This window comes from Rhinatrema bivittatum, chromosome 1, assembly GCF_901001135.1.
Source record: "Rhinatrema bivittatum chromosome 1, aRhiBiv1.1, whole genome shotgun sequence".
Classification (NCBI taxonomy): domain Eukaryota; kingdom Metazoa; phylum Chordata; class Amphibia; order Gymnophiona; family Rhinatrematidae; genus Rhinatrema; species Rhinatrema bivittatum.
The window spans coordinates 729,026,721-729,042,210 of record NC_042615.1 but is presented as its reverse complement, the minus strand read 5'-3'; the positions used below and the strand labels follow the sequence as shown (position 1 = coordinate 729,042,210).

General features: G+C 43.3%; 1 protein-coding gene across 1 annotated transcript in view; it reads left to right on the top strand.

Annotated features, from left to right (window-relative positions):
- The window catches only part of ITGA2 (integrin subunit alpha 2), a 302,711-nt gene that overhangs the window by 178,362 nt on the left and 108,859 nt on the right, over positions 1–15,490 (top strand). Inside the window, exons 12-13 of the mRNA XM_029577571.1 lie at positions 10,107–10,252; positions 11,475–11,618. Coding sequence (XP_029433431.1) covers positions 10,107–10,252; positions 11,475–11,618 — 290 coding nt within the window. The remainder of the gene's footprint in view (positions 1–10,106; positions 10,253–11,474; positions 11,619–15,490) is intronic.

Sequence of the window (15,490 nt, the reverse complement as noted above, 5' to 3'; positions counted from 1 at the left end):
GTTGTTAATTTTGACCTTGTAGGTCCTGTTTTGAAGGAACGACCTGAACCAGCTAAGGATGGTGCCTTTGATGCCAATGTCCGATAACCGATCTAAGAGAAAGGCGTGGTTAACCGTGTCAAAAGCCGCCAAAAGGTCGAGGAGAATGAGAAGACATGGTTGTTTTTTGTCCAGACTCAAGAGTATGGTGTCTGTTAGTGTGATTAAGAGAGATTCAGTGTTGCGGGATTTCCTGAATGCGAACTGATAAGGGGAGAGGATTTTGTAGTTGTTCAAAAATTCTGTGAGTTGCTGATTTACTATTCTTTCTAATATTTTGGCGATGAATGGCAGGTTTGCAATAGGGCGGAAATTGGCTGGGTCGTCCGGCGAAAGATTAGGCTTTTTCAACAGAGGTTTTAGGATAGCCAGTTTAAGAGGGTCAGGGACATGGCCCTGTGCTAAGGAACAATTTATGATCTCTGCAATATGTTTGGAAATGGTACTAGATATGGAAATGAGTAGATTGGATGGGATCGTGTCCAAAGGGTGAGAAGCTGGTTTGAGCTTTTTGAGAATGATTTCTATCTCTAATGATGAGGTAGGCTCGAAGGTCTCAAATTTTGTATTCGGAAGTGCAGATGCAGTAAAGGCGGGTGGGGGGAGAGGTAGATTGTTGTTCGTGAGCGTAGTAATGAGGTCTGAGATTTTCTTTTTGAAGTATGTGGCTAGTTCGGCTGCTTTGCTTGCCGCTTGATCATCTGGAACAGCTGCAGGTGATGGCTTGGTGAGAGAAGAAACAAGAGAAAATAACGCTTTTGGGTCGAAGATGAAATGATGGATTTTTTGGGAATAGAAGGTTTTTTTTGTGCGGAGGATGGTGATCCTGTATAAATGCATAATAGATTTGTATGCCGTCAGGTTAATTGAAGAAGGGTTTTTGTGCCAAAGGTGTTCTCTGCTTCTGAGTTCTCGCTTGATGGTTTTTAGTTCAGGTGTATACCACGGTTTCCTGTTGTCTATATTTGATTGTAGAATTTTTGTGGTTAATGGGCAGGTGATGTCTGCCACTTTTTTAGTGATTTTAGACCATGAGGCAGTGGCCGAGTCTGCATCCGTGAGGTCGAGCTGTTCTAACTCGGAAGACAGGTGATTGCTGAGGGTGTCTGGGTTGCATAACTTCCTGTATTGGATTGTGGTCTTTTGTGTCTGAGCAGGGATAGGTTGAAGGTTTTTCAAAGTAGTGGAGATCAACTTGTGATCCGACCATGGGATTGGTGAACAGACCGTGTGAAATGAGGGGGAGAGGCTCTCATTTATGAAAATCAAATCCAAGGTATGCCCTGCTTTGTGTGTAGGTTCGTTGATAATTTGAAGCCCATGAAGTTCAATGAATTGATAAATGTTTCACTGCTAGGTGAAAGAGGGGTCTCATCTACATGGAGGTTGAAATCTCCCAAAAGGATAGCTGGTTTGTCTGAATTAATGTGTTTGGCTATGAGCTCAATTAAAGGTGATGGATCTGATTCCAGGTAGCCAGGAGGGGCATAGGTGAGGCCAATTTGTAGGAAGTTAGATTTGAAGATGGCCAGTTCTAAGGGGGGGGGGGAGGCATTTGCCCACTGAAGCAACAGTCTTAGTTTTTTATTTGCCGCAAGAAGCAGACCTCCACCTCTTTTCTTAGGACTGGGGATAGAGAAGAAGTTGTAATAGTTCAGTGGAAGTTGGTTGATTCGGGCTATATCTTCTGGTTTTAACCAGGTCTCTGTGATGGCACATAAGTCCGGTTGGGCTTCCAAGAGATAATCATGGAGGAGGTGAGTTTTTTTTGAGAGAGATTGAGCATTTAAAAGCGTAAGGGAGAAATGTGTGAGACCTAGCAGTTGGTTCAATGGAGAGATCATAATTGGAATTAATCTTTTTTGCATGAGTGAGGGTGAGGATTGGTTTTTTACTGAGTTGCTCCTGCTTTTGTGGATGATTGGGATGGCGAAAGAGATCATGGTTCGCGATAACGGTAGCAGGCGAGTGAGGAAGGGAGATGGGATTGTCTGAGAGCGAACGAAAAACGCAGCGAGAGATTTGGGTGGGAGAGACCGCTACGGGGAATTCGCTTGGCAGATGTGAGTGCTCTTGTGATGAAGACGTTAGTTCTATTTCCCAGAGAGCTGCCTTAAGGAGCTGCACGAAGGGGTGCACAAAGGGGCAGGCCCCTTTGTTGCGTGTCGCCGGAAAAAGGAGCCCAAATTTAAAGGGATTTTACCTTTTTCTTTTTTTATTTTTGGGCATCAGTTCCTGTTCGGGGCTGCTTTAGACTCCTGGCTTCTAATTGGTGGCAGCGGGTCCCACGTGGCCTGCGGGTCAGAGCGCAGGGAGGCTGGGGCTCAGGATCGGTGGTCGGCGGGGCTTGGGTCCCGGGCGGGGCGGCGCCGACGAGGTCGCGATGGCTGGAAGAGAGGCAGGTGAGCCGCAGCAAAGAGATCGCCGGAAGAAGGAGCCCAAATTTAAAGGGCTTTTACCTTTTTCTTTTTTTTATTTTTGTGCGTCAGTTCCTGTTCGGGGCTGCTTTAGACTCCTGGCTTCTGATTGGGGCAGCGGGTCCCACGTGGCCTGCGGGTCGGAGCGCAGGGAGGCTGGGGCTCAGGATCGGTGGTGGGCAGGGCTTGGGTCCCGGGCGGGGCGGCACCGACGAGGTCTTCTTTTCTTTTTTTACTCTTTATGTATATATAGCCGACGAGACTACTGCTTCTTTTCTTTTTTTACTCTTTATGTATATATTTCAAAAGAAATCACAAACAAGCATAATACAGCTCGCAGCAAAAAGGGAAAAAGAAAAACTAATATATTAAAAAACAATAATAAGGCAATTATACCCCTTATACAAGTCCATAATATGAGGCCTGTAAGGACTTTAGAGCAAACTCAAATAAAAAAAGAAAAAAAAATCACTTGAAATGCCTGAAAAATAACAATTAACGCAACCTGCCAAATTAAATAGGCTCCAGAGTGGAAGTAGGATTCTGTACTTTTCTGCTTCAGCTGATCAGACTCAAAGAAAATAGACTTATTACCATCAATTTTAATTGCATACTTAGCTGGATAGCAAAGAAAAAATTCCACTCCCAAACTCATGACCAAATTTCTATATTGTAAAAAAGTTTTACGTCTAATCTGAGTCTGATGAGAAACATCTGGAAATATCCAGATTTTTTTGTCCCATGAAGAGAGCATCCTTATTGGAAAACAATAATCTTATAATCAGATTTTTTTATCGCTCTCAGCAGAACAAGAAATCAGGAGAGTAGCCTGAACATTGGCTGAGTCATTAGACTGCTCTAGAAAACTGGTTAGATTGAAAGACTCTGAGCAGACATGGTAACCACAACATTATTCCTGGAAGAAGAATTAGATACATAATGGGGTAGATCTTAAAAACATACGCGCGCGCGTATTTTTGTTCGTGCACCAGGCGCGAACAAAAGTACGCTGGATTTTATAAGATACGCGCGTAGCCTATAAAATCCGGGGTCGGCACGCGCAAGGGGGTGCACATTTGTGCAACCTGCGTGCGCCGAGCCCAGCGTGCGTTGCCTGTTCCCTCCGAGGCCGCTCCGATTTCGGAGCGGTCTCGGAGGGAACTTTCCTTCACCCTCCCTTCCCCTACCTAACCCCCCCCCCCCGGCCCTATCTAAACCCCCCCTTACCTTTGTTGGCAGATTTACGCCTGCTGAAAGCAGACGTAAATCTGTGCGCACCAGCGAATTGCTGGCGCGCCACCACCCGACCCGGGGGCTGGTCCGGAGGCCTCGACCATGCCCCTGGGCCGGCGCCACGCTCCCGAAACGCCCCCGAAATGCCGCGTCACGCCCCCGAAACACCGCGTCATTCCGCAACACCCCCCGACATGCCCCCGACACGCCCCTTTTATGAAGCCCCGGGACTTACGCGCATCCCGGGGCTCTGCGCGCGCCGGCGGCCTATGCAAAATAGGCATGCGAGGGCCCTGCGCGCGTAAATTCGGCCAGATTTACGCGCGCAGGGCATTTAAAATCCGCCCCAATATGCTTTGAGGACACTGGAAAGATGTTCATCCACAATATACAAAATTTCCTTCATGCACTTAACCATAGACGGTAACTTTCAAACTGGTGAACGAGCGCACATTTGCGTACATACTTCGGCCCATGCCAAGGGACGCGGCAATTTTATAACTTGAGCATGTTATAAAATAGCCTGACTGCGTGCACATGTATGCTAAATTTTAAGTGGGTGCGCATGTGCACACAAATGCTGTTTCTATCCCGTAAAACACGGAATTTTAAAAGGGGTGTGCACCGATGCTATTCCCAGTTTTACCAGTTCAACCCCAGTTCACCCAGTTAAGACATAGGTCCTCCAAGTCCCCCTAGTTTAATAGCATTCACTCCCTCCAGTAATCCCCGACCCTTAAAATCCCGCAGATCTACCTATTTTTCTTTATTTTTTAACTTACAGGTCATTCATAGCAGAAGTAAAGTTATGCACCTTGGAGCATGCTGGGTTGTGTCAATATTTATGCGCACATCTCTTTTTCATGCCCCAAAATGCCCATGCCCTGCCCAGAACAAGCCCTGCCCCTTTTTGAAAACTTTCCAGTTGCAAGAGATATGCGCGTATCTCGCCGGATTTTTAAAATACGCTCCTGATTTAAAATACAAACCTTATTTATTCATGCATCCACTAGTTAATGCATGCATGCACCAGGCTTTTAAAATTCACCTTTAATTGTTTGGAACATTAAGGAAAATATGTGGGAAATTCAAAAGGCACAGATTTAAACATTTAACGATTTTCCAAAAACTTAATGTCTCTTCATATAGGTACAATCTAATATGATAGATGTTTTAAAGTTTTGGATAGTCCCAGAAAACAACATGGAAGCCAATCCAACGTAGCAGCAATGCATCCAAAACAAAATTAGATTGGTGTCAGGAAATACTTTAATTAAAGGTAAAAAGCAGTGCTCGACTGGGGCTGAGTTTCACCCATACAGTGTGGACTGCTTCAGGGGCTATATACTTAAGAGCAACGTGAGAAAGAAGATGACCATTCAAATAATGTTAATTCTTTCACAGTAATTAGTAGTGCAGCTACAGGCATTAGCTTAGGCACAATAGCTCAGCTCACAGTCTGTAAACCGACTTGTGTATTCATGCTGTTTTGTACTGTAAATTTAAACAAGATTCCTGCAGTGGACAAATACAGTAGACTTCCTGTTTGCTGAGATATTAATCTGTTTACAGAATGTGTGCTGAGCTATTGTGCCTAAGCTAATGTCTGTAGCTGCAATACTAGTTACTGTGAAGGAATTAACATTATTTGAATGGTCATCTTCTTTCTCACGTTGCTCTTATATATATAGCCCCTGAAGCAACCCACATTGTGTGGGCAAAACTCAGCCCAAGTCAGGCACTGGTTTTTACCTTTAATTGAAATATTTCCTGTCACTGATCTAATTTTGTTTTGGTTGCATTCAAGTTTTGGATAGATAAGTCTTTAAATTGCAATGTTTTTCATCTTTCTTCATGGCCACTTAATAAACATTGTTGAGCATATCCTTGGTCTTTAATGGTGACCAAAGACAAGGGAAAATTATTTAATTTTTTACTGACAGTCCTTTCTAACAAAATAATAGCCCGCCATACATCTTCAAGACCTATATTAGCAGGACACTGCAAAACAGACTGCATACATCCACTAGACTGATGGCCCCGGCACCTGGATTTATTCCTTGCACCTTTGGACAAGTACTTGGTGGATCAGGGTCTAAAACTTCCTGCAAACATGGAACAGGTAGAAGAATGTGATTCTCAGAGCTACAATATCTTTCAGCCCCTAGTAAGTCAACCGAAGCTCCTGTGATGCCTGCAACAAGGGCCATCAATGAGTGAACTTGCCTAATGAACCTGAAAAAACTTGAAGAATGGTTTGTTGCTGGGGAGGGCAAGAAGAAGAAAACTTATATATTTGATCTTGCCATTTGACCATGATGAGCTAATTCTAAAGCAGAAGTTTTGGGCAAGAAGTCAGACTAACAAATTTCTTCGCCAAAGTCCAAATTGGGCCTACAGAGTGTGCTCATTCATTATTATTTATTTTATTATTTTATTTAAGGGTTTCTTATATACCGAGGCACGTTTGCAAAACAACACCTCGGTTCACAGTGTAACATAACCTAGCAACAAGCTTTACAATAATAATAATAATAATAATAAAATAAATAACTAGCAACAAGCTTTACAATAGAACATTAACAGGTAGCGGTTAAGAGGGTAGGGGATGATAGTACGAGAAATATATACAAATGTACATGTAAGTTTTTTAACAATAATGTTATATTAGGTAATCAGGAAGATTAGAAAGGGTGAAGTAAAAGATGGAGGGTGAGGAAGAGGAGAGGACCTGTGGGGTGGGGGGGGTGAGAGGAGAGTGAAGGGGCGAGGGTAAATAGGGTAGGAAGAAAAAAGAGAAAGGGTGATGGGGAGGGGGTCAGGAGGGCGGTCGGATGCGGGGTAATGTCATATCTTATGGAGGGTCAGTTCGTTAGTCAGGGTATGCAAGTTTGAACAGCCATGTTTTAAGGTTGTGCTTGAATTTTTTGTGGCAAGGTTCCTGGCGTAGATGGGAAGGCATTTTATTCCAGTGGGCAGTTCCTGCGATGATGAAGGATCGCTCTCTAAAGGTGGTATGTTTCATGAGCTTTGGAGAGGGTATCTGGAGTTTGGCCAAGTGATGCGTTCTTGTGGGTCTTGTCGGAGAGTGAAACAGGAGATGTTCAGGGAACCATTGCATGTCATGGTTATGAATGGCTTTGTGTATGAGTGTGAGTACTTTATATACTATCCTGGAGGTTACGGGGAGCCAATGTAATGATTGAAGGACGGGAGTAATGTGGTCATGACGGTGAGTGTTGGTAAGGATGCGTGCCGCAGCATTTTGCAATAACTGTAGTGGTTGTAGGGTATTTTTTGGTAAGCCTAGGAGGATGGCGTTGCAATAGTCAAGTTTGGACAGGATCGTGGCTTGCAGAACTGTACGGAAGTCAGAGGTATGAAGAAGAGGTTTGATTCTCTTCAAGGTGTGAAGTTTGAAGAATCCGCTTTTTATGGTGGCAGAAATGAATTTTTTGAGATTAAACTGATCGTCTATCATAATGCCAAGGTTGCGGACTAGTAGAGTAGTAGGGCAACTGGGTAGTGGGGGTGTGGGGGAGAGACTGTGAGAAGGGTTGTTAGGAGGGGAGAGGATGAGTAGCTCTGTTTTGTTAGTGGGCACAGCAGACAACCTCCTTTTAGGCATTCATTGGCACCTCCAGGTGATGGCAGTCCCGCACAGGGGGAGGGGAGCCGGGCAGCCAAAGATGTTCTGGGGACAGAAACAGGCAGCAGAAAGCCAGAGAAGTCTTTCAGGCTCCAGACTACTGCTTCTAATGCCACTCTTTCAGGCTGATTCAGTACAGTGCGCTCAGCCGAATGCACCGTTTAGTGCTCATTTAGCCATACATTTTTGATGCGCATCTATTACCCCTTATACTGTAAGGGGTAATAGCGCCTTATGCTGTAAGGGGTAATAGCGCCTCGAAAACACGCGGCCAACCTCACGAAAACTAATAGTGCTCATCACATGCAAATGCATGTTGATGAGCCTATTAGTTATTTGCCCAGGATACTGAAAGTAAAATGTGCGGCCAAGCTGCACATTTTACTCTCAGAAATTAACACCTACCTAAGGGTGGGCATTAAGATCTAAGCAACCTGGGAAAGTGTACAGAAAAGAGAAATTACTGCTTTTCTGTACACCCTCCAACTTAATATCCTAGTAATATTAAGTCGGAGGCACCAAAAATTAAAAAAAAAAAAGTTTTTAATTAAAAAAAAAATCTGCCCACTGGTCAGCGGATTAAAAAAATGGACGCTCAATTTTGCCGGTATCCGTTTTCCTAACCCATGGCTGTCGGCGGGTTCGAAAACCGATGCCGGTAAAATTGAGCGTCGGTTGTCGGATCCGCTGACAGCCATCCCTAACGCTAATAAGAAGGACCTACGGACGCACTATTGTCCCTAGTGCCTCCTTATTAGTGCGACACCTAATTTAAATAGAGAATCATGCACCCAGGATAGGTGTCTGGGCACTCGTCGGGAGAGTGGGCGCTCAACACAGAGCGCCCGCTTTCCCACACTTTTTACAGAATCAGCCTGTTTGTTGAGAAAATATTAATTTCCCTTGGCCTGACTTTGCAAGATTTAGATATCACCTTATCCTTCATGAAGGCAATTTTTAGCAAAGCCACCTAGTGATAAAGTATGTAGGTACTTTTGTGACTATACATGTTAGTGAATTTTGAAAATTCACTAACATATAGCACAAAACTGTCCATGCATTTTGACTCTGCTTGATCTGAAGATAGTGTTAGGCAGAAGACATTTTGCATATATATTTGAATCTTCAGTATATGTGTGTAGTTTTCTTCTCTTTAGTTTTGTCCTCTGGAAGGCCTAGATTGAGAGCAACTAAATGTTAATGGCTAGAAACAGAGATGGTAACTTTTAAACAGGTGCACATTTCCTGGCTTATGTCCAGGGACTCAGTCATTTTATAACATATGCGCTTGTTATAAAATATGCTGAACGTGCGCGCATATGCCACTTCTACTGCGTAAGTGGAAGGATTTTAATAGACACGTGCACTGAAGCAATTAGCAGTTTTCCCAGTTCACCCAGGACTTTCAAATCCACCTATTTTAATAACTGCCCTTCTCTTCTGTTAGCCCCGACCTTTAAAATCCTGCTGTTCTGCCTCTATGTTTTTGTTTTATTTATTTATATTCTGCTTTTTGGCACTTCAAAGTGGATTACATTCAGGTACTGTAGGTACTTCTTCTGCCTTTGCTACCCATTCCCTCCAGATAAACAATTCTGCCTCCCGCTCACCCGCCCCCCCTGGCCCTGCCAGTTCCCCTCTCTGTCACTGTACTTAGTAAGTTAAATCAGAACATATTACTGTTAAAAAAGTTATTTTGTAAAGCAAGTTATATTTGTAAAGTTATTTTGTAAAGCAAGTTGTATGTACTTAGTTAGTTAATCTGTTACACTGTATTATGTCATTATAAGGCCTGCCTTAGACATCATGTTGAATGTAAACCGATGTGATATGTCAAATCGAATGTCGGTATAGAAAAATAAACAAATAAATAAATAAATCCCCAGAGGGCTTACAATCTAAGGCCTGGATTCACCATTCTATCACAGAATGATGAATCCAGCGAAAACGGGGGTGGGGGAAAAGGGGGGGGGGGCGGGCCTGTGAAAGCCGGCAGCCATCGCACCACCGCGGTGTTTTTGCTGCCAGCTTTCGTGCCCAATAGCACCACCATGAAAGGTGGTGCTATTGGGCGCGCTACTGGCGACGATAATTTACTAACCTTATTGCCACCAGTGAAGACACTGCCGAGTCCACCTCCTCGCCGCCCCGACTCCGCCCCCAGCATGCTGTCGCATGCGAAAAGGGCCTTTTCGCACGCGATAAGCCTTTGAAAATGACCTCCTGTTTGTACCTGAGGCAACGGAGGGTAAAGTGACTTGCCCAAGAGCACAAGGACTAACAGTGGGATTTGATCCCTGGTTTACAGCCACTGATCTAAACACTAGGCCACTCCTCTTCTCCTACATACCCTACAGCACCCTGGTGCAAACTTCAAGGTGAAATCTAGGAATGCCCATGCCCTGCCCAGACCACACCTATTCCTCGCCCCTTTTTCGGGACTTTTCGTTTGAGCATATAGTGGCAAGTGTGTGCATACGTGGGTGGCTTTTAAAATCTGCTTGATGTATGGCATCCCAACTTGTGTGTATATCTCCCAATTATGGTGATATTCTGCCTAGAATCATTTAAATATTGATCTGAACTAAGATAAAAGCAAGACGCTGTTGTCATGGAGAGGAATTACATCTTGATGTGTTAAATCATATTACTCCTATAGTGAAGAAAAACAAAGATGTCCTTGACCATTCTTGAACATGAAGCTTCTTCACAACAATGCCTTATTTTTCTGGGTAGTTGACTGATCCATATGTATAAATCTATTGCAGGTTATTCTGTCACTGTACTCACCACTGAAAACACTGTCAATTTTGTTGCTGGTGCTCCTCGAACTAATTACACTGGTCAAGTAGTAGTTTATAACATTACCAGCAAAGGTAACATCACAGTTATCCAGTTTCAGAAAGGAGAACAGGTAAGTATTCTACTTGTGCTCCAAAAACAACTACAGTAACTCGCTATTGAGTACTCATCAAGAAAGACCTCTAAAAAGCTTTCTCATAATTAGCAACTTTTTAAATGCATTGTAGATGTTAAGTATTGAGAAAATATTACACAGAGATACATTTTCTGTTAATATCTGCATCATATTAATAAGACAGACGAGTAAGACATACTTTAGAAAATATTTTATATATATACATAGGATAACTTTCAAACAACTCTGCATGGCCTCATATATTAGTGTATATTGTCATGCGGAGATCTACAATAGCATTTTATAATCTGCACATATCAGATGCACGCATATTATAAAATAGGCACAAGTATACCCCCAACATATACATGTATATGTACTTTACACGCAAATCCATGAAATGGATTGAACTTATTTCCAGACATTGAAAATGCATACTTTTCCTTCTAATGTTAAAAATATACACATGTATATTTTATGTGCAAAAATAAAGTAGGACTTACATGCATAAAACCCGATTTAAAGCATAAGTCAATATATTTTAAACCAGGTGCCCATAATAGAAATTACCAGTTTTCCAATTCCTCCATCAGTTGGCTCAGTCCTTCTCCAGGTCATCAAGACCCTCCTTGTTCTTCAGCCTAAGCTCCCTCTCCCACCCAGCCAATTGCATGTCATAAGCAAATCTGATCCCAACTTTGTAAGATAATTAGCAGGTATAAAATTACGTGATGTTGCCAAATGTATACACATACATTTCTTTTAAAACAGCAGCTGATATGCATAACTGTTTGCTCTACCCCAGAATTCACTTAGACTGCCCATTTTTTTCACATGTATAGGTATGTGCAAAATGCAAAGTATGTATGTACTTTTGAGATTTGTAAAATATCCACTGTGTGAATTCATGCTACTTGCGCACACACATGCTAATTTTTACGTGCATAACTGTTTGAAAATTCACCCCTAAAACTGCTGAGTCTACAATAGTAAAGTTGCAAATAATGAACATTCTTCATTTGAACAAGTTTTGAGTGAAAGTAGAGGATAAATCAGAATCTGTGAGTCTGGGTTGTGTCATTCCATGTAGCATTTTCTCTCTGTAGGTCTGTCTGATATCATACATTGATATATTTTAACACTTTTCTTAAATAGGCAGGTACAGAAGATGCAGAAAAAGAAAAACAAATGCTATCACGATCCTTTCTTACCATTTCAGATTGGTTCCTACTTTGGCAGCGTAGTTTGTTCAGTAGATGTAAACAGAGATGGAATTACAGATGTCCTATTGGTGGGTGCGCCAATGTTCATGAATGATCTAAAGAAAGAAGAAGGCCGGGTCTACATGTTTTCTGTCACAAAGGTAAATAGAAATAGGACAACTACTGAGCAGAGTTTTCCAAAATGTAGACATAGTGGGACAGTGACCTTCCAATCATGCTTAGGTGCTTCTCTGATTTCCTATCCCAAATACATGACTCTGCATGTTTTTGCACTGAATTTTATCTGTCAAGCCATTGACTATGCTTTGAATTTCTTAGATCACTCCTTATTTTGTCTTTTCTCTCAGCAATTTCTACGCTGTTGCAAATCTTCCATGTTATCTTCAAAAGATCGACCTTTCATATTAACCTTCTGCAATATGACTTCCAAAACTTAAGCACAATTTTTCAGGAACAGCAGACTGTCTTGACTTTTCTAGATTTATTTAATGTTTAAGACTAAATACTTACAGTATGTAGAACACACATTCAAAATTGCTAAATTTAAAATGTGTATATAACTCTGAACTGGGGAAATACTTTTAAGATTCACAGGGTCGGTCACAAAAGATATTGGGGCTAAGTCACATACATAGTGACAATTCAATCATTTCAAGCCCCATTCAGTGGATTCTTTGTGTTTCTGTGGGGGGAGGGGAGGGAGGAGAGAGGAAGGCTATCTTCCAAGGTAATGTGTTTCAATCACCAAGTGCATTTAAAAGAACCAGAGGAACACTTAACTGGTAGGGGTGTGCATTCGTTTTGAACTTAAATGTAAAACGCTACTTATTTTTTTTTTTTAACTTAAAAAAGTGATGAGGCGAAAACAATCGGATTTCCAACTTATTCAACATAGCTATGTTGAATAAGTTGGAAATCGCGATTGTTGATCCAAAATAAAAATTTAAACCCCTCACCTTCCTTAATCCCCCCCACAAAGACTTACCACAACTCCCTGGTGGTCCAGCGAGCAGTCAGGACGCCATTTCTGAACTCCTTTGCGAGGAGCACGTGACGTTGGCGCCACGTCGGAGTGATGCGGCGTCACATGATTCCCCGCGGGTTCGCTCCGGGACCCTCGTTTGACCCAAAAGGAACTTTTGGCCAGCTTGGGGGTGTCAGGAGGCCCCCCCAAGCTGGCCAAAAGTTCCTTTTGGGTCGAACGAGAGTCCCGGAGCGAACCCGCGGGGAATCACGTGACGCCGCGTCACTCCGACGTGGCGCCGACGTCACGTGATTCCCCGCGGGTTTGCTCCGGGACCCTCGTTCGACCCAAAAGGAACTTTTGGCCAGCTTGGGGGGGCCTCCTGACACCCCCAAGCTGGCCAAAAGTTCCTTTTGGGTCGAACGAGGGTCCCGGAGCGAACGCGCGGGGAATCACGTGACGCCGCGTCACTCCGACGTGACGCCGACGTCACGTGCTCCTTGCAAAGGAGTTCAGAAATGGCGTCCTGATCCCGCTGGACCACCAGGGAGTTTTGGTAAGTCTTGGGTGGGGGGGATTAAGGAGGGTGAGGGGTTTAAATTTTTATTTGCACATATGGACATAGACTCAACTTATGGAATTCTCCATATGTCCATATTGACCACAAATGACCCCCCCCTTTCGACTTATGGACTTATGAACATAAACTTTTGGTCTGCACATCCCTATTAACTGGTGTTCCAGATTAAAGTCTTTACTGAAGCACTTGTGAAAGAACAGAAATCTGACACAGATAACACTTTTCCTTTAATAAATTCGCAATCAAGAAATAAATACTTGAATCAGTAACTTTGTGGTCCCTTCTTTCTGTTTCTCGGGTCAACCTTAATGCTTTCGGAAATTTTGGGCCTCTAACAAATATTCCAACTGGAATTTAGGGACTAATAGGCAATCCCTCCAATTTAGAGTTCCTTATAAATGGTACCTAAATAATGCTGTAGCTCTTTTCCTTTGTTTTCACTCCTCTGTTTTTTCACTGGTAATAGTTAGATGCCTCCTTGACTTTGGCCTATACCATATGGGTATATGCTGTGAGTAAAGACCTTGTGGGTGCTACTTCTCCTCTTCTCTCGTACTTCCTCTGGATAATGCATGAATATCCTCATTTTATCCAAGATTTTTGCCATGTGGGCACTGGCTCTCTTGTTTTGAGAGAACCAGATGGGAAATAAACAAGTTCCCAAACAAAAAAAAAGACAGAAAGAGTGGAAAACTTCCTTTCAACTGAAGAGCAAAAATTCCTTATTTTGGATCATCTCAAAAGGAAAAATCAATCAGAAAATCTCTTAAATCTCCACAAATTCATGTCCCACTGAGTTGGGCCTAGGATTTCACATGAAAAAAACCCAAACCCAATCCTCTCCCTTAAACTTTCAATTAAAAATCCACAATGCTTCTAGGGGTCTCTGCCTTATATAGACAGAGAAACCACCATTCCAGCAGCCTTACATGGGGATGCTGTGGCTTAGATTGAATGTTCCTCCCTTCTTCATAGCCTTTCTACAAGGCCCAACCTTCAAAGGAAACCCAGTGGGACCCTGCCTTTCTGGCATTTAAGTGCACTAATGTTGAGTCACCAGTTCTTTTGTAGAACATTATGCCAAGTTAAAATTATTATAACTTTTCTGCCTCACAGTATGTTAATATCTATGCTGAGTCTGCCTGAAGCAACCTCTAAGAAGGCAGAGCTTGTTTCCACAGGAAAAGAATGTATTTGAGCTACTTTCATTCATTTTACTTTTTCCATACTGAGTGTGAGACAGAAGGCATTATATAACAGAGCAGTGTGTATTTATATGTATGTGAGTGTTATATTAGAAGCTGACTGGATTCCATTTATTCACAAACATTTTATCCCACTGTATCCCCAGTTCTACTCTGAAAACATTTGTAAAAATACTAAGGATGTGAATTGGGCTTCGGACAATTGAAAATATTGGATGATATTTTCAAAATCGTCAGAAATCAGGGGATCCCCAAAAACGATAGGAAAACACCACGATATTGATCGTGGGGGTTCTCTTATCATTTTGGGGGAGGGCGGGAAAAACGGCACACAAAAATAACCCCTAAACCCACCCCGACACTTTAAAACTAATCCCTTAGCTTCTCCCACCCTCCTGACCCCCCCAAAAACTTTTTACAGGTACCTGGTGGTCCAGTGGGGGGTCCCTGGAGCAATCTCCCACTCTCGGGCCGTCGGCTGCCACTAATCAAAATGGCGCCAATGGCCCTTTGCCCTTACCATGTGACAGGGTATCCGTGCCATTGGCCGGAACCTGTCACATGGTAGGAGCACTGGATGGCCGGCGCCATCTTGTGCTCTTACCATGTGACAGGGGCTGACCAATGGCACTGGTAGGCCCTGTGACATACGGTAGTAAGGGCAAAGGCTATTGGCGCCATTTTGAATACTGGCAGCCGACGGTCCGAGTGCAGGAGGTCGCTCCCGGTCCCCCGCTGGACTTTTGGCAAGTCTTGTGGGGGTCAGGAGGGTCCATGTGACAGGATCCATGTGACAGGGTCCATGTGACAGGCCAATGGCACGGATACCCTGTCACATGGTAAGGGCAAAGGGCCATCGGCGCCATTTTGATTAGTGGCAGCCGATGGCCCGGGAGCGGAAGATTGCTCCAGGGACCCCCCACTGGACCACCAGGTACCTGTAAAAAGTTTTTGGGAGGGTCAGGAGGGTGGGGGAAGCTAAGGGATTAGTTTTAAAGGGTCGGGGTGGGTTTTTTGTTTATCGGCTCGGGCGCAGCCAATAAACAAAACCGCGATCGGGCCCGATGAAAAAAAAACCACATGTGAATCGGAACCGGAATCCGAACCGATTCCGGTTCCGATTCACATCTCTAAAAAATACATAAAAACATAAATTACAACCATTGCAACTCCAGGATGGAAATAGTCTGACCCAGTTATAATTTTATCGTATCACTGCAATAACAGCATCAAATCCAATACCCATGAAGTTGTTTATAGTAT